Genomic DNA, 23,601 nt, shown 5'->3' with positions numbered 1-23,601 from the left:
CTTCCTGAAAACTACTACTCATCATTCAAGACTGCTCCCGTGTCACCTCTTCTGGGAAGCCTTCCCTGACCACTATAAGCTGTTGACTTCCTTTGTTCTGTTTCATTTTCCCTGCATGAAGAACCCATTTAGTTCTTAAGATATTAATGTGTAAATAACTACTTATGCCTCTGGCTGCACTTAGTTCTAAGAATCTTACCTACACTGATTTCAAGGCTAGTATACAAGAGGTAATCAATAGTTGCTGTTGACTGAGAAAGAGAAAAAGAAAAGAAGGAAAGAAGGAGGGAAACAGGGAAAGGAAGGAAGAAAGTAAAGAAGGAAGGGAGGTAGGAGGGAGGGAGGACAGAAGATGGGGAGGAGGGAAGGAGGGAGGGCAAAGGTAGGTTGGCTCAGTGTGTAACTCAGTGTTGTCAGACCTGGCCTGGCTCCTGGTCCCTAACCACCTTCCCTCTTCTTCCTCTTATCTGGGCCTCCTGGCCTCCTTTAGCAGGCTTATCCACCCACAGTGCCCACGATCGATCCCACCTAAGGCAGTCAAGATTTTTTTTTGAGACAGGGTCTCACTCTGATGGCCAGGCTGGAGTGCAGTGGTGTGATCATGGCTCACTGCAGCCTCAACCTCCAGAGCTCAAGCGATCCTCCCACCTCAGTCTTCCAAGTAGCTGGGACCACAGGCATACACAACCTCACCTGGCTAATTTTTTATTATTTTTTGTAGAGATGAGGTGTCACTATGTTGCCCAAGCTGGTCTCAAATTCCTGGGCTCAAATAATCCTCCTACCCTGGCCTCCCAAAGTAGTGAAATTACAGGCATGAGCCACCGTGCCTGGCCGAGGCAGTTAAGATTTAAACCCTATTTTCTGTGGTTTAGCATCACATCCTTTCCTGCATCTCTGCTCCCTGCCTGCGTGAAAAGGCCAGAGCCCCTGAGTTTCTCCTGCCATGCTGCTCTCTCTCAGGACTGAGAGGCTGTTGCTGTTCCCCAGGCCCATGGCTGGGGCCCCTCCCCTGCTGAGCACAGGCCAGCTGGCAAACTCACTACTAGCCATGCTTGACTGACTCTCCTGAGGGGCAACCCCCAACACTCTACCCTCTGTAAACTGCCTCAGTCCCTCCCTGCTGACTGCTATCCTAGATTCCTCCCAGCATGCCTGAAGCCTGGCCACATCTGGAGGTTTAACAAGAGTGAAACAGAATCACTGCAGGATGTTGAGCGCTGGAGTGATATATGCTGGGAAAGCCGTTGTGTATGTGGAGGGAGGGTGAGAGGGTGCTCCACTCCGCTTGTGAATGCTTAAGACAAAATTTATGAAATCATTCCCTCTTAAACACACTCAAAAAGCCCTTTAAACACATTGCTCTTCATGTTAGGAATTCCAGGTAGCAACTCAGATTTTTTGTGAAAATAGTTGTTTTCAGGATATCTGCTCTGCCTTTTAAAGAAGGCATCCAATGCCCATCCTATTAATGTTAAAGCATCATCTTAACTCAAAAGACTATGCCAGCAGAATCCCTGGAACATCTGAAAGAATGCAGACAACTATAATTGCTCTAGTAATTCAGCTGAACAGGGATCATGATTGGCCACAGGGAAAAGGCTGTGTTTACTGCCCAATCAATAATCAATACTGACAAACAATAGTAATTCAATCTTTGCTGAATGAATGTATGCACATATGTGTGTTTGTGTTTAGAAACAGATGATAGGTGTGTGGAGATGCACAAATACTATCTATGATATAACAGCACATGGTTTATGATTTCACTCTTCTTTTTTTTCTTTTTTTTTTTATTTCAATAGCTTTTGGTGTACAAGTATTTTACGGTTACATGGATGAACTGTCTAATGGCAAAGTCTGAGATTTTGGTGCACCTATCACCCAGGTTATAATTTTATTCTTTTTCAAGCATGCATTTTGGTACATCACACAAACAGCCTCATTGTATGAAGGGACATTAATAACAGACAAGCATTATGAATCCTCTCTGCAAGTAGAACTGTCCAAATCAGAAATGAGGGAGATTAGAGGAGCAGGTACTAACACAAGACACTGAACCTTGTCCATCTTTGGGCCTACTCCAAGGGGCAGAAGGAGAGCAGGAAGCCATCAGAGGTGGGAAGGCTCACAGTGTCCTCTCTGTTCTCACGTTGGACAAATGGCTTTGCATGCATTGCAGCTGGGGCTGACTGCATAGATAATAGCACTTGCTTACTAGACAACAGTACTTATCTATTAACCTGCCACAGAATCATCTCAGGAATAAGGTATCAAATTACAGCATTGATGCAAATATATATGTTTATTTTTTATCTCTGTGTATGTATATATGATTAAAATGGCAGTCATAAAGCTATGTGTACAAAAGACAGTAAGTTACCACTCTGTCAGGAACTATCATTTTAAATGTCTAGCATTATCCCTCAAGTGCTTTGACAGACTGGAGGAGGAAGCACATCCCATAAACAATATCCTGCTTGGGTTCTATCAGCAGGTTCTAGTTTTGTGTTAACTATTACGTCAATGAAAAAGAAAAGATACTATCTAAAGTAAGAGACTGTAAATTTTGTTCCTATTGTATAATGATCCAAAAGGAAGTGAGGAATTAGCTCTTTAGTTCTGATTTTTCTTTCTAATTCTACTTCTTCATGTAATTTAAGACTGGCTACAATGATTTATATTTTACTATATATTCCAAAAGTATCAGTATCACAGGACCTTGTGCATGTACAACATTCTTATTACAGATGGGTGAACGTGTATCTAAAACGCAGTGTCTTCTAAGACTGAATCTCAAATGCACAAAAAAGTATATGAATCTGGGCAGCAATCCAAGAGTACTGTAAGACAGTGCCATTGTATCGACTTTCAAGCTATCAATAGATCTTGAGACTTGTGAAAATAAGCCAAGGAATGCAACATCCATATCTTAACTGTATGTTTTCCTGTCCTCTCACTTATTTTTCCTGGTGTAAACAGAATTACCCATCTGTGCGTAGAAAAGCAAACCCGGAGAGCAGAGGCATATTAAAAACCACAGTGCCAGGGCAAGGAGCCGTGGAGTGGCAGTCAAGAACACTGTCTTCTCATTCCAACTTTGCCCTATAAGCTATGCAACCTTGAAGAAGTTTCTCTCAATCATTAAAATAACAACAGGTAAAATAATATACAGGGTACTGTTGGTAATAATAATGGAAAGTTTGTCAAAAAAATTAACGGAACTTCAAAGATTTTTAACATTAATATAAATGCCTCCTGAAAAGTACAATTCAATCACTATAGACCAGCTATATATTAAATTAAGAAATTAGTACGTAACTGTCTCTGCCTTCAACCTATCTAGAATATATAAACAGAAGTGATCAATTTTACCAAGCAAATTGGTAAAAGTTATCAAATTTTAACCGAAATGACTGCGTAGAAGTAATCACATCACCTATGCTCATTACAATGAACTGCAGTCAGTGGCAATACATTCATAGAAAGATTGATATCTAGCTCAAAGATGAAAATTCACATCAATGTAAAGTAAATCTCTCACTTTAAAATCAGCACTGAGAGGATGATACGTGACCATTTTTTAAGTCTTTCAGGGGATCAGTCTTATTGGTGGTAAGCACTCAAAAAAGAACAACAAAATGCTAAGATTTTATGGCTAATACAATTTTGCATACAATAATTTTGTCTACATTTCACAATCAGGTACTACTCATATAGAATATGGGGGAAGCCCTCCTGAGGATCTAAAGAAGGGGACTTAGGTCCCATTATTATTTTTGTATGTGGTGTCAAATTTTCTTGATCAAATTGTTTAGTCAATTAAAAAATTATTCTCAAGGGACCTTTGAAGGGATATTAATTCATGTTGAAAAAAGGAATTGTTTGATTAAATCCAAGAGAAATACATCAATTCAATTGCTTCTTATTAGATGATTACTAGCTGTTACTTTACAAATATCACTGAGAGGATTAAAAAGATTTGTCACAGAATCAGAAGGTCAAAAATCAGCTCAGAGAAGGCTAAAAATATTCCTTAAACTTAATTTTTAAATGCAGCTTTCCAAAAATCAGACATGTGTTTTAGAGCAATCTTGACATCTCCAGAAGTGCATAAATAAACTGAAACCTGTCAATGACCTACTTTAATGAAAGAAATTACAACCATCTTAAATACTTGTAATTTATCTTTATGATGATGCTGAGTTGCTAATTTTATTATTCAAAAATTATAAATCGTGACAAATTGAGCAAAATCAACCATCTAGAGGAAGTCACTAAAATAAAGACTTTAGCTAAATAGAAAACTGAGTTGGCCTATTCATGAATGTCTTATCATTGCTAGAAATTCATAAATCTTCTCACGGAGAAGAGAGGAATCATAAGAAAATACAAGCCAAATCACTAGAGTCAGTTCTATACACACCAACAATACATACATATATTTAAAGAAATCAGTTTGACAATATAGAGGTAACCACCATGGCAGGTACATTACACTGTTTTCCTCAACCTCCATTCTCCCCTTCCTCCTTAGTGAACAAAACAGTAATTTTTTCTGATGAGTGCATTGCTTCTTGGAATAAAAGACTACATGCTAGGAATGAATACTGTCCAGATTCAAAGACAATGTGGGATTCCAGGGAAATCTGCTTAAAGAAAACTGACTCATGTTTGGAAGCCCACTTTTTTTCATGTTTTGCCTTTCCTGCTTCTCCTGACCTGTACCATATTTGTGATGGCTAGAGCTCCAGCAGCCATCCTGTACCCTGAGGTCATCTTAGTATGAAAGCCATGCACTAGGAAAGAACAGAAAAGTAAGAGCTGAGTCTCTGATTCATCATACAACCATTCCAGCCTGTATCTAGACTACCTTTACACGAGACAGAAATACATTTCTATCTCCTTTAAACTACTGTTATTTTGGATTTTAATGTTTTTTACTTTTTCTGTTATAGTGGCTAAAGTGATTTTAACTAATATAATTAGTCAAGTCAATTTTTTTAAATACTCAAAAGCAATAACTGAATCGTCTACCTAATTTGTTGTTTTAACTTGATGAACGTGTTTACATAGACTCAATTTTAACTTTCCTCTATGCTATTAACAATATTCGTGAGGTTTCTTAAAATACTAATATATCTTGTAAGAAAATCAGCACTATGGACAATTTATCTTAATCATGTTTTCTTCACCTATTACAAGAGACAGAGAGAAAAAATTACTGGAAATTCAACTTCTAAGGACCCCCCCAAATAAATAACAAGTGCAATGAAACATCCTACAAATTCATATTTTCTAAAATAACTTAGGAAAGAAGAAAAGAAATAGACATTTATGAATCCTCCACTATTCTATTACTTAGTTACTTGGCAAATATTTTTGTTTAATTCTCCCAATAAACACTTTAGATAGTTAATATTATCCTCATACTTTAAAGATGAGGTAACTGAGGCTTGGAGATATTTAGTAATGCTTTCACAGTCTCCACACAGTAAGTCCAATTTCAAATCCCACACTCATTTCATGATACTCTGGTATAGAACATGCACTGACATGTGATAATATGAAGAGCATTTTCTAGTTCAAACACTTTTCTATTTTTCTTATTTTCAAGATTCTGTTTTTTAAAAATCAATTGTTCTTACAGAGAAACAAAGGTTAAATGTTTAATTTCCAAATAAAAATTACAATGAAACCTCCTGATGAAAGCCTAAGGCTCTGCACAATCCTATCTATTTCAACTGTGTGTAAGAAAAAAGAAAGAGCAAGAGAGGAAGGGAGAAAGAGAGTGACAGGGAAAGAGAAAACAAACCTAGTTATGTCCATCTGGGCCTTATATGAAAAGGACTCTGTTCTAATTGTATACTTTTTTCTCTCCTACTATATTATATATACTGGGACTATGAAAGCTTTCATCTTCCTAACCTAGAAATAAAAATACAAATAGTTACGAGATTTTAGTATCAAAAAAATTCCCAGTACAGGAATCTCTGTCTCCCTCAGCTCACTTTGATCTCCTTCTCTTTCTCCTCTAACTGAGCATAAAGAAAAAGCAGAGTGTCAACAGTAATTTCTTTTTTATTTTTCAAAGTAAGTGGCTGATATATTAAGCTCTCAGGCTACAAAGTCATGAAAAGCAAAAGAAAGTCATTATAGTGGAAAAAGAAACCATAGCCTCCAAATGTTCTGTTGTTTTAGAATTCATATTAAAAGTAACTCTGTAATATGTACACACGTATTACATGTGTGTTTGTATAGCTTATAGCTGTTACACCTTATGCCAAAAGTAGAAACACAGAGTTTGACAAGAAGAGTACTGTATATATCTCGAAGTCAATTAAAACAGTATTTAAGTAAACCAAGGTATTTATGTTATAAATTATTTTTGGAAGATTAACATTTTTGTGGTTGATGACTACAGCAAAATTAATTTTCTTTTAAGTGTCACAGAACTTACTAAATATCTTGTAGTTGGTATAACAATTAAAATGTATTTTAAGTTAAGTGATGTTCGGGACTTACCACCTCCTCCTCCAAGAAGACTGGCATTTGCTGTTTAAAACAAAACACAACAAAAGATATTAAATAATATGTATAAGAAATATAGTATATCAGAGTAATTCAAGATAAAGCTGATAATGATCACATGTCTCATATACATACATAAACACAAAATATTTACTTTCATTTAAAGACAGCCTGTATTACTATTTTATGAGAGTTTGAAAATTAAAATATTTCACTACTTTTATCTTTTTTCTCTTCAAATGGCTATTTTTATAATATATTTCCTTCTAATAAAATTAAGCACAAATTGAGACTGTTTTATTCTCAATTCTGTATCTAAATTAATCTTCTGAGCTCTCCATTTTATCAAGTAGAATAGAACAACATTATTTAGCCAATTTCAATGATTTCAAAGGACAATGTAACAAAAAAGCATTATAGTAATTTAAATTAAGTTAAACACAATGAAACAAAGCTATCACAAAACATTTTTCCGTAAGAAATAACTCTTAAATAATAACAATTTATTACTTTTTCTATTAACTTTTTTATTTTGAGGAAAGAAATAAACGTTAAACAATGCTGTGCTATTTCTTACTTATTTATTTATTAACCCTACACACACATTTATAGGAGCTAAAAAAAATATAAAACAATTCCATTTGGATGTCTTTCACAAGGTCAAATTTTTAGGAAGTTCCATTGCAGGTTTCTGCTGAAGTATTAAACAACCTTATGCCTAAATTTATCCAAATATAATAACCAGAAAGCATAATTCAATATACACTATACTGAGCTTTATTCCATAGAGTTCTTAAGTATCACAGGAATTATTGCTTGCCACTGAAAAATAGCCAAGCAGTATTACAGGGAAAGTAGGTAGCAACCAAACTCCCCTTCTTTGTGAAAACTGAGTTACCAAAAGACTAAAAAAATAATTTAGGAAAAAGGAGTAGGAAGTCTTTTACTTGAATTTTAGCATGCTGCCCACAGACCATCCATTTCATAATTTAAGAGGTGCAAATATCATTGTTAATGATTCAATCAATAAATAATGGATCATCTGAAGAATAAATGCCCATATTCATAGTTCCATGAGGTTAGATATGTGATAGCTTACTGATGGTTGTTACATTAAAAAGAATATCATGAAAATACATAGAGACCAAATGTTATTTTCGATATGTCAATATTAAGAGTGTCAAATTTAGTCTCATATAATCTTCCAAGTATGGGACTGTCTAACTGTTGCTCTTGCTAATTGCCCTCAGTGCTTTTGTCACAAACATGGCCCAAGTAGCAATGTCATTAATCAACCATAAACAAAACTCACTTCTGATGTCATAAGTATCACTCAGGTCTGCAAGTCCCTCTGACTTTACCACATGTAAGTGTGTGATATTTACACAGATGGTAGCCAGAACTTAAGGTCCTGCCCTGAATCCAGCTTTGTAGCTTTTGAAGTGGTAACTTATTGAAGGGGCATGAGGACAGACTTCGAGAATTCTACTTGGTCTCATACCCTTTAGTGGAGAAGAGAAATTTCATGATCAACCCATGTCTGTAGGCTAAACCAAACATTTTCTAAAATCTTAGCTACATGCATTTATAAAACCACATGAAATTTCACACTCCTGCTGATTTTTTATTTTCATATTTGACTGAGAATTACCTCCCTATCTATAGGTTTTCCAGTTCCCTGGGACTCCATCTGTTGTCCTCCAATTTTCACATATTCATTCATAAGGAAAAAGGTATTTTTAACAACCAACAACAATAATAAATAGGAGCTCTTCACTTAAATTACCATGCTCAGTAGCACAATAAGACAATATAGTCTATTTTCATCCAATGTTTTGCTCAATAAAGGTGGAGGTTGCATGTTTTGAGAGCACAGCCCAAGGCCCATCTGTTTAACCAGGCACTTGTCCAATAGATGTGGGTGGATGGGTAGGTGTAAGAATTGGAATTCCAGTTCCAGCCAATCATCAAGTTAGTTTATGTCAAATGTGTGTTCATGTATTTTACATAAGCATATCCAGTAACATTTTAACTTCACTATAGAACTATTTTACAAAATTGTGATATTCTACATAGTACACAATCACTTTTAAGGTAATTCCATGTGTATTACTATCCATGTAATATTACTATCCATGTGTATTACTATCCATGTAATAGAATCTTAATTTAAACTGCTTGATCATATTCAAAAAAGTTCCGATAACTATAAATCCAATAATGATTTTTCCAAGGAATCCATCAAATTTGTCTATTTTATCCATTTCTATTCTCTAAAAAATAACAAAAAGTTAACTTTATTAGTAAAAATGTCAAGGCACTTTTCTTCAGCAAAAGTGACATAAAAATACGCAAGTAAAGGTGAAACTTTATTGTTATTTGTAGTATTACTTTGCCTCCACAAAGCACTCCAACAACTGGTTATCCAACATTCATTGGTCAGGTAGATTCATGTTACTTCTTCCATTTTACAGAAGTGAAATGACTTTTGTGTGTCTAAAATTAATAATAATTTAGTTTCTACTTCATTATCTCCAATAGATTGAGATATATCCTAATTAGATGGAAGCTTCTTAAAGGCAAGGTCTGAGTTTAATGGTTTGGCCTGCATCTAATAAATTTTCAAGACACGTTTTATAATAGTGAGATAATTGGTAGGTTTAGTCAATTTCTTCATGAATACAAGAAGGATTTGTTTACTGAAGTGTGTGAAGAAAGCAAACTCTGACCCTTTTTCTTCCTATAAAATCAAAGATTACTTAAGAAACTCTTAAAGCTTATTTGGAAATGCTTAGTAAGAATGCCTAAAATATATTTATGTCCCTATCTAAATTTCTTCCTAGAGGGAATTTTGGACTTGCTTCCTATTAATCCTTGAGTTTCACAGAAAAAGGAAAAGAAGAAAAGGAACAAAGAAAACTTGAAGTTCATGAACACGATGCCACTATTTTTAAAACAAGATTTAAAAATCTCTTCTCTGAGCATGCTTATGAAGCAAGACTATTTTAATTCATATTTCCCTGAAATAAAATGTCTCTTTTATTACCAGCGGAGGGAATGAAAAAATCAAGTTACAGTAATTGTCTCAGAGATTGATTCAATGCAAAACTAAAATGAGGCATTACAAGATAATGAATCCGTGTATTGCACTTTTTCTTCCCCCTAAAATAACTTCACGCAAGGAGATGTTTTACTGTTTACAAAGTGAAAACAACATGAACACAAAATGAAGAAAAGGGTTATCTGAAGCTAATTTGATAGTGTCAAATATGGAGAATTGATTTCCAATACCCTAAACAAATGGTTACATTTTTAAAGTTTATGAGAATTTTTTCTTTCATTTGAACCTAGTTTCAAATTTTTTCATTAAAAGTATCAAATTTCTATAGCTATAAATATTCACTATTAAAGTATTAAAACCAAAAAATGTGAATACAATATAGGAATCCCTTTCCTGAAATAATTAGCCAAAATGAAAAATGATCACAGCAGTTTTCAATAACACATTAATTTATGTTTTTCTCAAAATACAAATGAAAAATGCTGGGAGAGGTAACTCATGTCAACCATGAGCCGGGAGGCTGAGGCAGGAGAGTCACTTGAACCTGGGAGGCAGAGATGGCAATGAGCCGAGATCGTGCCACTGCACTCCAGCCTGGACAACAGAGCAAGACTCTGTCTTTAAAAAAAAAAAAAAGAAGTATTTCAAATATTTTTTTTTCTTTTTGCCCAGTAATTTTTATTATCTCCACAGTAATTGTTTGTTTTTCCACTCTGTTTCTGCCCCACCCAAGACTATCTGTCAAACACACAAGAGTCTGGGAAACTAGTCTTTAAACATTGATTAAAACTATTCGTACAGAGTTTTGTTTGCTTTTCATCATTATAAAGGAAATTATATTTGTTTTCATCCTAACAGAATCCTGACCACCTAGTTTAGTTTATTTATTCTGCTTTCTAATTACAATAGAGCACATGGGATATCAAAAGGACTGTTGGCAAAAACTTCCCCAGGAACTCTATTTTAAAACACCAATTTCATTCACAACATGTTATCCCCAAAGATACAAAAGCTGAAATACCACCTTTCAGAATGGCATACATTATATTCCATAGAGTTTGAAGCTCTTTAAGTAGGAAGTGCTAAAAAATCTGATAAATTAAAATCCCAAGCACATGCATGATTCTAGAACCACTTTATATAGGAAGCAACCATCTCACCTGACAGCTGTGAAAATACAATCTACGCAGACAAATACAGCTATCAATTTGGCAACAGGCCTCTGTCTATGCTTTACTAGATTTACACCTCCCAAACAAAATCAACAGAATGGTGGAGATTTTGGGTAATGGTGTAATTTCCTGCTTTGAAGCTGACGAAGCGAGAAAATTAAGAATAGGCTTAACTGATTCATATGTAGAAACCAGGCATAAACACATGATTAATACTTTACAGTTCATGCTACTACAGAATTTGAAGAAAAGACTGATTATTCCAGTATCTGTGTTGTTTGTACAAGCTGTCACTCACTATGAAGCCAAAAATAGAATACAATGACCCCTACTACTAATAAATAGGTGAAAAGGCATCAGAGATTGGAAGTCTTACTTGGGATGATTCACATATAAAACAAAACAGAATTACTGTTGTTAAAGTACAAGGGAGGAGCTACAGCTGGTCCTGGTATGCCTTACTAGGTACTCAGTGACTTCTAGGAATATCGTAGTATGGGCAAAAAAACTCTAAAAGCTAAACAAATAAACAAACAAACAAAAACCCCACTTATTTGGTCCAACCCCTTTATTTTACAAAAGTAGAAAGCTAAAGAGGATCAAAGATGTTGTTAACTCACTTGTCTAGGATCAGACCCAGAAGAACCCACCATACGATATGTCAACTTAGATGTTTAATAGTAACTTCCTCTTAACAAATTATAAATATATGTATGTGTCTCTGTGTGTGTATTGCAGCCCTCCCACTCCCCAAAATTGCATCCAAAGATGGTTATAGAAAATAACATGCGTGGAGTCTTCTGAATGTTACTTTACCCAAGATCGCCTAACTTAATTGTTAAAGGGTGAACTAAAGCATTAGCAGGCAATTCCTACAGTTCTATTATGCAATGCATCTAATGCAAAATGAGAGAAATCAGAATGTGCTACATACCAGTCATCCTTTATGACACTATATTGTAAATCAATTGTAATTTTGATAATGATAATACTGGCTCGGTTACAAAAATGAGATTACTTCAGTAACCCAATCTGGGGCTTTCCCAAGGGTGAACAAGCATATCTAAATAGGGAAAAAATTAGTTGAAATGTTTATTAGTTCTATGGTTATAATTATATGAGACACTTGAACAGCAGTTTTAACATGTCTTTGACAAGAAAGGTTTTGAATAACTACAAATAAATTTTCAATTTAAGAAATGAAAGAGGTGCTTATTTGAGAGAATGTGGTATGCTTTTAGCCTGATTAAACCATAAGCCTCAACATGTACCCATATATCCACACTTTTGGGGGAGCTGGCTGATTTGTTTCAATAAAACCAGAAAGCACCTTTAAAAATATTATCTTACCTAGTTCCAGTATTTCATATTTCTTATACTATTATAGCATCCTCAATTCTCTAAAATAATGAACTAGCAAGTGAGATTTTTAAAAAGGTTTATTACAATTTTATATTACACTTTTATTTAAACAAACAGGCCAAAAAATAATTCTCAGTCTTAATAAAGATATAGGAAGACTGAGATGCAAATGACCTCAAATGAAAGGGACTTGGGGCTAGTGGAAATGCATAGGATGATTCCCCTGAGAATTCTTATTAAGCTGTAGAATCCATGAAGGCAGAGGCCATATTTGTTGATATCAATGGTACAATGCATGATTCCTGACACAGTAGGTAGGTACTGAATAAATACTTGTTAAATATATAACTAAGGGAATGAATGGAAGATAAGGGAATGAGAGAGAGGGGAAGGGGAAAGCTATATTTCTGGGACAGGTGAGAGACCTCTGATAATGGATAATGACTCCTTTACCATCTTGCAGACAAGTGAGGCTGTGCCACGACGTAGCCAAGCAGAGCTAGTTCCAGTTCCAGACTCTATCATTGACCTTGAGGAAGTTCCTTAAACTCCAAATTAAACTCTTGGAGTTTCTGTTTCTTAAAGAGTAATCACTTTTACTCCTCTCAGCAAACCTGACATGTGCCAGGCTCCACGGCATACATTCATGTGACTATATTGTTCACAGTACAGGTTTGCTGAGGGGAGTCAAAGTGATAACTTACACGAATGTATGTCGTGGAGCCTGGCACATGCCAAGGGTCAGTAAATGTCAGCTTCCCATTCCATGACCTGATTTACAGTGTCATTCCTTGGAACCAAGCTAGGACTTAACAGAAAACCTCCACTATTTCAGACCAAGTCCAAAGTCTGGCGTTTTGTGGGTCTGGGGCCATGTTCATCTTTAGGAATAGTTTTCTGTCCCCACTCTGAGATGTTCACTGCTATGCCCTCATGGGAGTTTGAGGAAGAACTTAGGACTTATGTACAGAAGAGGGTGAAGAACAATGCCATCTTCAGATTTTCTTTTTTAATTTTGTGTTTGGGCTTAGGTCAATTAAAAAATAATTATGTAAGCCCATAAAGTAAATGGATGTCAATATTTTGCATATTATCTATGTTTTCCTCTTCTGGGTTATTTTAATCATTTAGTTCAAAAAGAATATTGGGGCTGGGCACGGTATCTCATACCTGTAATCCCAGCACTTTGGGAGGCCAAGGCGGGTGGATCACCTCAGGCCAGGAGTTCGAGACCACCCTGGCTAACATGGTGAAACCCCGTCTCTACTAAAAATACAAAAATTAGCCTTGTGTGGTGGCACACGCCTGTAATCCCAGCTACTCAGGAGGCTGAGGCATGAGATTGTTTGAACCCAGGAGGTGGAGGTTGCGGTGGGCTGAGATCACGCCACTGCACTCCAGCCTGGGCGACAAGAATGAAACTCTGTCTCAAAAAAAAAAAAAAAAAAGTTGGCTATTTTATGCCAGATAGCTCCTGTTTACTCCTCAAAACCCATTCTCTATACTTGCCCCTGTTCTCTGCCCAAGGCTGCTGATCTAGGTACTTGACATCAAAAGGCTCTCTCTTAACATCTGTCTCTAGTTGGGTTCAGTCAGTGGGGAGCCCTGGCAGATGACAAGAGAGATTAGAATGCATTCAACATTTTCTTCCCTGGTTCACTTCCTGTAAGCTTACCGTGAATGGACTATGTCCCTTGAAGGAAGGTCCCCATTCTAATCAAGGTTCTTTACAACATGACTTTTTCTGGGTTCTGACATCCTCCCCCTCTCCTTGTCTCTTTGTGCCTCAGGTGGCAACAGCTGTGCTGTTGGTGGCCCCTGGTCCATGAAAAACTCCTTGAGTTTCTCCTATACTACACCTGGCTCCAGCTCTTGAATTATCGTAATTTGACTGCATCATCTGTTTCCTGCTGCGACCTGATTGAACAGATATGTTTTAAACAGACTGGTCACTGATGATGGCTAGCCTAAATCTCACATTCCTTCAGAGGCTAACTCTCTTAGTGCAGATGGTTATAAGGATGGCCCCTGTTCTTATGTTTCCATTTGAAGAATGATAAATATAGCAGAGTGTTTACTTTGTTAATTAAAAAACATAAAATATGTAAGTATAATAAATTATATTTACATAAAATATAAAATAATACATACTCATTTGAACACGTTAAAGAATCAAGTATATTACACAAACTCAACTCCTCTTATCTACCATTCCCTTCCACGCTTTTCTCCATGGTCTTTTTTTTTTTTTTTTTTTTTTTTTTTTGAGATGGAGTCTCGCTCTGTTGCCCAAGCTGGAGTACAGTGGCACGATCTTGGCTCACTGCAAGCTCCGCCTCCTGGGTTCACGCCATTCTCCTGCCTCAGCCTCCCAAGTAGCTGGAACTACAGGCACCCGCCGCCACGCCCGGCTAATTTTTTGTATTTTTAGTAGAGACGGGGTTTCACCGTGTTAGCCAGGATGATCTTGATCTCCTGACCTCGTGATCCGCCCACCTCAGCCTCCCAAAGTGCTGGGATTACAGGCGTGAGCCACCGCACCTGGCCTCCATGTTCTTATAAATATATGCAAATAGTTAAGGCTTCTGAGGTTATGATAAAAATAAATTTGCCACACAACATACATTTCTCTTTTATCAATATACCATGACTCTAACTAATGAAATAATATGTAACACCCTATGAGATTCCAAAGTTTGGGTAAAACTACTCCCATTACTGATGGGCACTTACATTGTTTCCAGTTTTGCTGTTAGAGATAATGTTCTAGTAAAAATCTATGTGTTTGTGTGTATGTGTCTGTGTATGTGTGTGTGTATCCACATACTGGGGCTTCTATAAAATAAGTTCTCTAAAAATGGGATCCTTATATACTGTTGGTGGGAACATAAATTGTACAACCACTAGGGAAACAGTTTAGAGATTTCAAAAAAAAAAACAAAAACAGAGCTACCATATGATCCAGCAACCCCACTCCTACATTATACCCAAAAGAAAGCAATCACACCACTAGGTACACCCAAAAGAAAGGAAATCAGTATTTGAAAGAGATATCTGCACTCTCATGTTTGTTGCAGCACTATTCACAACAGCCAAGATTTGGAAGCAACCTAAGCATCCATCAACAGATGAATGGATAAAGAAAACATGGTACAGCTACACAATGGAGTACTATTCCGTCAGAATAAAGAATGAGAATCTGTTTTTTGCAACAACAAGAAAATAAGCCAGGCACAGAAAGACAAACTTTGCATGTTCTCACTTATTTGTGGGAGCTAAAAATTAAAATAATTGAACTCATGGAGATGTAGAAAAGAAGGGTGGTTACCAGACACTGGAAAGGGTATTCGAGGGGTGGAGAGGAAGTGGGGATAGTTAATGGGTAAAAACAATAGTCAGAAAGAATGAGTAAGAACTAATATTTGATAGCACAACAGGGTGACTATAGTAAATAATAATTTAGTTGTACATTTAAAAATAACTAAAAGAGTATAATTAGATTGTTTGTAACACAAAGGCTAAATGTTTGAGGTGACGGATACCCCATTTACCCTGATGGGATTATTACACATTGCATTCCTGTATCAAATAATCTCATGTACTTCATATATATATACACATACACATCTACTATGTACCCACAAAAATTAAAAATTAAAAAAAATTCTCCAAAGTATTATGGGTAAAAGGACATATGTACTTTTAAAATTTAAGAGTTTAATAACTATTTTAAAATGCATATTAAAATATGCTTATTAAAATAAGTCAAAATTAGCTGAAATTTAGCATGCATAAGTATAGCTTGGAGAACACCTAAATCATCAGTATTATTCTATGTTTGTAAATAATTAATCTGAATCAAATGTTTTGGTATGTTAGATGACATTTCAGTTCCATGGGGTGCTTCTGATATAAATGTAAACTACATCAGTGAAACATTTTCACCTATACTTGAAAAGATATTTAGTTTCAATTTCTGACCGATTTCAAATATATAAACTTTTTAATGAACTTCTTTTAATGTAAAAATAGTAAAACTATCTCAACTAATGGTAAGTCTCTTTAGCCACTTTCTTTTCATGTTTATTAGATACAAAGCATGACAGGTCTTGAACTTAAATGCAAACGAAAAACTTGGCTAGAAAAGATTAGAGTAAGAAATTTTCCACTACTTTCTAATTAATTTTCTTGAAAATTTAAAGTATACTTTAGAAGCTTAAGGTTTAAAAACTTGAGAAGATAGGCTGGGCATGGTGGCTCCCTCCTGTAATCTCAGCACTTTGGGAGGCTAAGGCGGGTGGATCACCTGAGGTCAGGAGTTGGAGACCAGTGTGACCAACATGGAGAAACCCCGTCTCTACTAAAAATACAAAATAAGCCAGGCGTGGCGGCACATGCCTGTAATCCCAGCTACTAGGGAGGCTGAGGCAGGAGAATCGCTTGAACCTGGGAGGTGGAGGTTGCGGTGAGCCAAGATCGCTCCATTGCACTCCAGCCTGGGCAACAGGAGCGAAACTCCGTCTCAAAAAAAATAAATAAATAAAAATAAAAAACTTGAGAAGATATTAACTTACTAGAAAGATATGGAAAATGTATCAAAAAACCCACAAAGATAGGTAGGAATACTTCAGCTCAATAAGAATTTCAAGGCTAAATATCATGTTCCCATGATAATTCTAAGCTTTCTGCTTCCATTCATCTAAAACCAACCATTAAGACACTTCATGTATGCCAAACACTGTACTAGGCACCCACTGCTTTTGTACAAGTGTAATGGAAGGCTAAAGAGAAATGGAATGCAATGGCTAAAGGTAATCACCAGATAATACTCAAACTTACATTTATACCCTGAATCCTAACTAAAAAATAAAATAGCTTACATTTATCATTTTTCTTAGATGCCAGGCATATTACTAGCTAATTCAGTCACCCAAAGAAGCTAATGAAGTAGGTAACATTTTCTATTTCCAATTTATATGTTAAAAAATTGGAACACAGACAGGTTAAGTAACATGTTCGAGACCAAAGTTTGGCACCAGTATTTGAAGCCATGTAATGTTACTAGAAAGTTCACACTCTTAAGCACCTCCCATAAAAGAAGCCAAGTTCCATACCCTCCAACCCACAAAAAACGTCAGAGTAAGGAATAAAGTGGAAATTATATAATCCCTGTTTCTGTATTTCTCTTTTTTAAACTACTGTAGCATATGAAGACTTTCTCTAGTAGTGCCAATTCTACTTACAATAAATTAATGAAAATTCAATGGAACATATGTTTCCATTTCTTCTTTTTCCAATCTAGACACATTATTTTAAAGCAATATTCTTCTCCCAGTTTGTTACAATCCTGTTACACATCTAAAGTATGCTGGCTCAGGCAGAAGCTGACCTGGCTCTGCATTCACCCTAATGCAATGCTTGGATCATCAAGAAATTTGAACTAACTTCTTGCACAAATCTAACTCATGACGTGGCCAGCTTATAAAAATCATAAAATGAGCTCTTGTATGATTCATTTCCATTAGAAAGTTATGCTCTGAATCACCAAGCCAGTGGACCAGCTGACACATAGTTTAGTAAGATTATCAAGGTAGAAAATATGCCCAAAATAACAACCAAATAATGGAATATACAAATAGATCCTGAAGACAATTTTCTAAGCATCTATTATGTATCAGGCAATGTTTAAGATTTGATCTTTACGATATCTTAATCCTCCAAATAATCTTGCAAATTGGGAATTTTAGTTTTCCTATAACAAATGACGAAACTGAGGCTATAGTGAGGCTAAGATATTTGCCCAAGGTCATGGGCTGGTAAGTAACTATTCAATCCAATGCTTGAGTCCTTTCACCCAACATCAAACAAATGTTCTTTTTAGTATGCTAGACTATATCTTAAGGAATTATTTTATTTCTCCCAAATTATTTCAAAGTAGATGGATATCCAATGCCCACAAAAAGCAATGTATTCCGTTAACACCAATGTCAAAGGCAGTATTACTGGTTTGTAAACAAAAGTTACCAGAAAAAATAGCATTTACATACATCATACAACTTAAAATTGTAAAAATTTAAATATTTTGCTATACCTTTCCCATATTATTTACTAACATTATTATAATCAGCAATTTTGATCTCACAAAATCTGGAATTATCTATAAGAGAATACTCCTTTGAAATATTATATTTAATATCCTGATAACATTAGCCAAATTTTGACATTTAAAAAGATGAAAATTCTCAGTATGACTTCAGGTAATATGAACAATTAAACATACATTGCTATTAAAGAGGGCATATATTTCTTAATTATCAATGCTGAAAGACTTGAGCTAAATTTAGATTTATGAAAACAATAATAAATAGTACATTAAAGTTTGGCTTTCATCAAATAAATGCAAACTGGCTAACCTAAGATTTTATATGCTTATCGCGAAATACACAAAATGAAAGTAAAATATATGTTTTCATTTGTCCTAAGTTTTCTATCGTTAGCACTCCTCATCCTTGAATTTAGGACAATCAAATAGAGAATCTTCATCATAACCTGAAATAGCAAATAAAAAACCATAATTTTTCTTTCCTAAATAAGTCTAATTATTTAATTTCAAATTGTAGTTGGCTTCTATTAATATATAGCAAAATGTTAGTTACATTGTTCAAGGATGAAATAAATACATTATTATATTTATATCAACTGTAATTATAAAATAGTCATCTCCTTTAAGACATGGAAAAATATAACTTTATGACTATCAGGTTTAATTATTTACCATACAAAACACACTTTTTTTCTGTACACAGGAGGCAAATTATAATTTGCCTCCTGTGGACATCAAAAAATACCAATTACTTTTGTATTACAGTTCCATCAGGCCAGCTATGGATTCTATAATAGAGATTAGTTTTAGTCTGCTGCATTGAAAAGCACTGATATTAATCTCAGACAGAAGTATTATCATTGGTGAGAAGCTGATTACTGACTACAGAGGCTTTTAAAAATTATTATTATTTAAAAAATCTGTCAGGATAACTAAATAATACTTACTAAAACTAGTTGTAATTCTAATGTCACTCTGAGACTTCTAAAGACCAGAAATAAAATAGATGCAGCAACAGGTAATAAGAGAATTTGCATATGGTATTCCAGATGCAATAGATGTGGTGTCTACCAAAAGAAGTATTTAATATTAATCCTTAGTTTTATCAATAGTTATATAATTTTGGGCAAGTTACTGATACCTCTATGCCAATTATAAAGAATACAAATTATAATTTAATTATTTAACAACCATTTTTCAAGTAGTCAGTGTTTGTGGCTGTTCTGGAACGATTGCGGGAAATAAACAGGCAAGTAAAATAGTCACATTAAATTATATAACTATAGGCCAGGTGTGGTGGCGTAATCCCAGCACTTTTGGAGGCTGAGGCAGGATGATTGCTTGAGCCCAGGAGTTCCAGTCTGTGCAACATAGAGAGACTCTGTCTCTACAGTAAATAAATAAATAAATAAATAAATAAATAAATAAATTGCTGGGCATAGTGGCATGCACTTATTCGTCCTAGCTACTCAGGAGAATGAGACAAGAATATTGCTTGAGCCCAGGAGTTTGAGGTTACAGTGAGCTATGATTGCGCCATTGAACTCCATCCTGGGTGATAAAGCAAGACCTTGTATCTTATTAAAAAAAAAAAAAGATATAACTATAGTAAATAAATCTATAAAGTATATGTTGTTTTTTATAATACATAATATTTAAACATCAGAATCATGATGTTGAAGATTTTTTAAAAATTTTTTACAAGTTGATGAGAGATTACGATATTCTATTTTGCAAAATTCTGCCCTCTCAGATGAAGCTGAAGTCTGGTGAAGACAGCATAATTTGTTTTTTCTGGTTCCTCCTCCCACCCACTCCTGCTAAATACAACTGTAAACGCTGGAGATAATGCAAGAGGCAACCAAAGGAGAACTCTGAAAGGTGCAAAAGGAGGGTGAACTGATTAGAGAACCCAGGTCTGGAGGAACAGCATAGTTGCAGGGCATCTTACAACCTCTCACCAAAAGGAAGAAGGTGACCCAGGGTCAGCATTCCCTGACATCCAATGTAGCAACAGAAGGCAGCCCAGGTAGGCTCAGTCCTCCCTGGGATTGAACAGGAGCCCCACTGAAGATAAGCTGATGAACCAGCAGGAAAAATGTTCTCCTTCTCAACAGGGCCTGAGACTCCCCTCTCCTACCAGAAGACACAGGACAGCACCAGCACAGGGGAATCAGGCCTCAACAAGCACCTGCTAGGAGGATCTACGGACCTGATTTTCCTCTCCAACACCAAGGGACACTGATGGCTGGGGAGCACTAGCACTGGGGAATCTTACCACAAGCAACCAGCCCAGGAAGGGCTTTCTGTCTCCCACAGACAGGAGGCATCCTGTCTCAACAAGCTTCTGGCCTCAGAAGTCATTTCTTTTCCACCAGGCCTGAGAATCCCCTCCTTCACCAAGATACTTGCGGGTGGGAGATGCTGGTGAGGGAGGGATGGAGGGGAATCTCCACCATAATAAGTAGCTGGGCCTGGAAGCACTCTTCATCCAGTCAGACCAGAGACTTTCTTTTCCCCACCTAGAAACATAAAGAAGCCTAGCCTAGAAAAATGTGTTCTGTCCCCTCAGGCATCACAGTATAGACCCCTGGGAGCCCCACCAGCACCAGATACACAAGGCCCACCAAAGTAAGACCAAAAAGTCTTGGAAATTTAAATTGTTCTTAGAACTACTGCCCAGTAAAGTAGGCTAGGACCTATGATCTAAACCTGAGTTACTACCTACTAAAATAAGGGATTTAAATAGGACCCAGAGTCTCCTAAAATGAACAGAGCCTCAGAGACCCATGGGACAAAACCAAAAGATCCCAGAAGTTGAGAAAGAGAGTAGGGCCTGAAGGAGTACTGAAAGACACAATAGCTGACAATGTCACAAATTTTGTGAAAGAGATAGACCAACAGATTCATGAAGTGAACGCCAAATACGATAAGCCAAATAAGATACATTTTTTAAAAAATCCATGCTATAATTAAACTTCTGAAAACTAAACACAAAGAAAAAAAAGCTTGAAAGCAGCCAGAGAGAAATAGAACATTTCCTATAAAGCAACATCAATTCAAATGACAGCAGATAGTCCTTAGCTGGCAGCCCCTTCAAGAATTACCTCAGCAGAAAACAGCTGCCTCACTCTAGATCATGCCCCTTCCCTGGGTGGCTCATATCCAATATCTTGGAGATATGAGTCTTGGTCCTCTGCCCAGTGCTGATACTTAGGGGGATATAAAGGCCCAGGCCTTGCCCCAACTCAAGACAACTCTGAAGGGCCATCTCAGCTTCCTAAAGGTTCACCTGAGGCCTTTCTTGAGACTACAACATAGTTCAACTTCTCCCACTACTCAGTTTTGCCTCCTTTTCCATTCTTTCACAGGTTTTTATCCTAAAAATGTTCCCTGAGTAATATCCTGCATGCTAATCTTTACCTTTATCTCAGAGTCTGCTTTCTAGGGTACCTACCCTTCAACCATAATCATGGGAGTGGGTAATAGCAGGAAAAAGCAAGGCCTAATTGGGAGGCATTTAAACTAAATGGAGTGAGTCTTTGACCACTGGAAGCTCCCTTTACAACATGGGGCATCTGATGCCTCTTCGTCCTTAGTTTTAGTTTTCAATTCCAGTGCAATAAGAAAAGTTTCCCTTAACATCTTACAGCATTCGGCTAGTTTGAACCTTCATTTACAAATGTTGCTTTAAATTAAAATTCTAACGTTTTAATTTTTAAATTAGACTTCAAACCTCCAATGAGTAAAATTAAAATTAATATATAAAATATTAATGATAATGATGCCAGTGTATGGAGTCATTGTTAGAACAAGTATAAAAAGTATAATTTTGAATACTTTTTAAATGAAACAGTATAAAAAGCATTCTGAAAACAATTTTTTTCTTTAAAAAATACCTAGAAAGAATTAGACCTATACAAATTTGTGTGGCGGAAGCAAGGAAGCAAGTTCTTGGACACGGAATTATTCTTAAAGATCTGAATAATGTAAATATCAAGAGCCTGATGTTTTCCATGTAAAATTTTGTGCTACAACTTTAAAATTTCAAAATGTAGTAACAGTTTACCTCTTACTCAATGAACAGTGTTGTGCTAGCCTTGAGAACTTGCTGAAATCATGCCACAGATGACTGATTTTCTTAGAGAACACTTGGTGATCTCATTGCCCCCAGTGCCCAGGGAGTCATCACAAGCCACTCTAATTCATCCCAACCTTTGTATGTTTTGATTGAACTCCCTGGAATCTTGAAGCTTCCTGTTTTCTTAATCTCATGATAGTACCCTCTTCGCTTGTGCATTTGAACTCCTACTATGCTTAACTAATGCTACTTGCCAGGCCCTTCCAGTAGCCAAACTCTGTCCAGTCTCCTTCCTGCCTCCCAATTCTCTGGACACAAGAGACCACTGCAGAAAGATTATTCTGATGTTAACTCTCATTGCCTAGTAGTCAGTACTCTCTATTTCTTCTGTGGTACCTGAGAGACTGGCAGTCTCAATTATGCCATCAGCCTGAGCTATCATTCACTTTTTCTGCCACATCTTGGCCTTTTACTGTGATTCTGCAAAAATGATGCAGGTATGGATAATAATAAAGTTGCATATGTGTTTTAATACAAAGAAACATTTCTTAATAGAAGGATGAAAGGATTAGACCAAATTACCTTATTTATTCCTCTCTGTTTAGTTAATCCACTCTATTTTTTTCTCATTAAAATATTAAGTCAGATATTGCTCGCTGTTTCTGCCCACCAGGTTAGTGGCAGAATCAGTACCAACTCACTGTGAGTCAAATTATAGAAAGAAAGGTAATACGCTGGGCATGGTGACTCATGCCTGTAATCCCAACACTTTGGGAGGCTGAGGTGGGTGGATCACTTGAGGCCAGGAGTTCAAGACCAGCCTGGCCAACATAGTGAAACCCTTTCTCTACTAAAAATACAAAAAGTTAGTTGGACATGCTGGTGCATACTTGTAATCCCAGCTACTAGGGAGGCTGAGGCATGATAATCGCTTGAACCTGGGAAGCAGAGGTTGCAATGAGTTGAGATTGTGCCACTGTACTCCAGCCTGGATGACAGAGGGAGACTTTGTCTCAAGAAAACAAAAGGTAATAAATGAAGGTTTACTCATTTATTCATTTCTAAGCTACAAAGTGATTAGTAGCTCAGTAGTCAAGACTAGATACCATGCAGTTGCACAATATTCAGGAAACGCAGTATATTTGTTGTTTAAAAAATTTAAAACAGTGATATGTTTCTTTTCAGTTCTACAGTTTAATTCTAATAAACTTACCATTGCTACTAGTTTTTATAAAGATAATATTTCTAACTGGTAATTTTTAAAGTGAGACAATAAACTCCAAAAGAATAC

At 36.1% G+C, this 23,601-nt stretch overlaps 1 protein-coding gene and 1 long non-coding RNA gene across 8 annotated transcripts in view; one reads left to right on the top strand and one right to left on the bottom strand.

Moving 5' to 3' along the window:
* The window catches only part of LOC129052189 (uncharacterized), a 32,900-nt gene extending 23,239 nt beyond the window's left edge, over window positions 1–9,661 (top strand). Inside the window, exons 5-7 of the long non-coding RNA XR_008517080.1 lie at window positions 1,806–1,888; window positions 2,983–3,159; window positions 9,375–9,661. This is a non-coding gene — a long non-coding RNA (uncharacterized LOC129052189). The remainder of the gene's footprint in view (window positions 1–1,805; window positions 1,889–2,982; window positions 3,160–9,374) is intronic.
* The window catches only part of MACROD2 (mono-ADP ribosylhydrolase 2), a 2,107,194-nt gene that overhangs the window by 1,564,789 nt on the left and 518,804 nt on the right, over window positions 1–23,601 (bottom strand). For all 7 annotated transcript variants that reach the window (XM_054542042.2, XM_054542043.2, XM_054542044.2 and 4 more), the window contains exon 4: window positions 6,526–6,555. In XM_054542042.2, the coding sequence (XP_054398017.2) occupies window positions 6,526–6,555 (30 nt within the window). The remainder of the gene's footprint in view (window positions 1–6,525; window positions 6,556–23,601) is intronic.

Source organism: Pongo abelii, chromosome 21 (assembly GCF_028885655.2).
Source record: "Pongo abelii isolate AG06213 chromosome 21, NHGRI_mPonAbe1-v2.0_pri, whole genome shotgun sequence".
NCBI classification, from domain to species: Eukaryota; Metazoa; Chordata; class Mammalia; order Primates; family Hominidae; genus Pongo; species Pongo abelii.
Note: the sequence above shows the minus strand (reverse complement) of the source record. Positions and strands in the feature narration are given on the sequence as shown.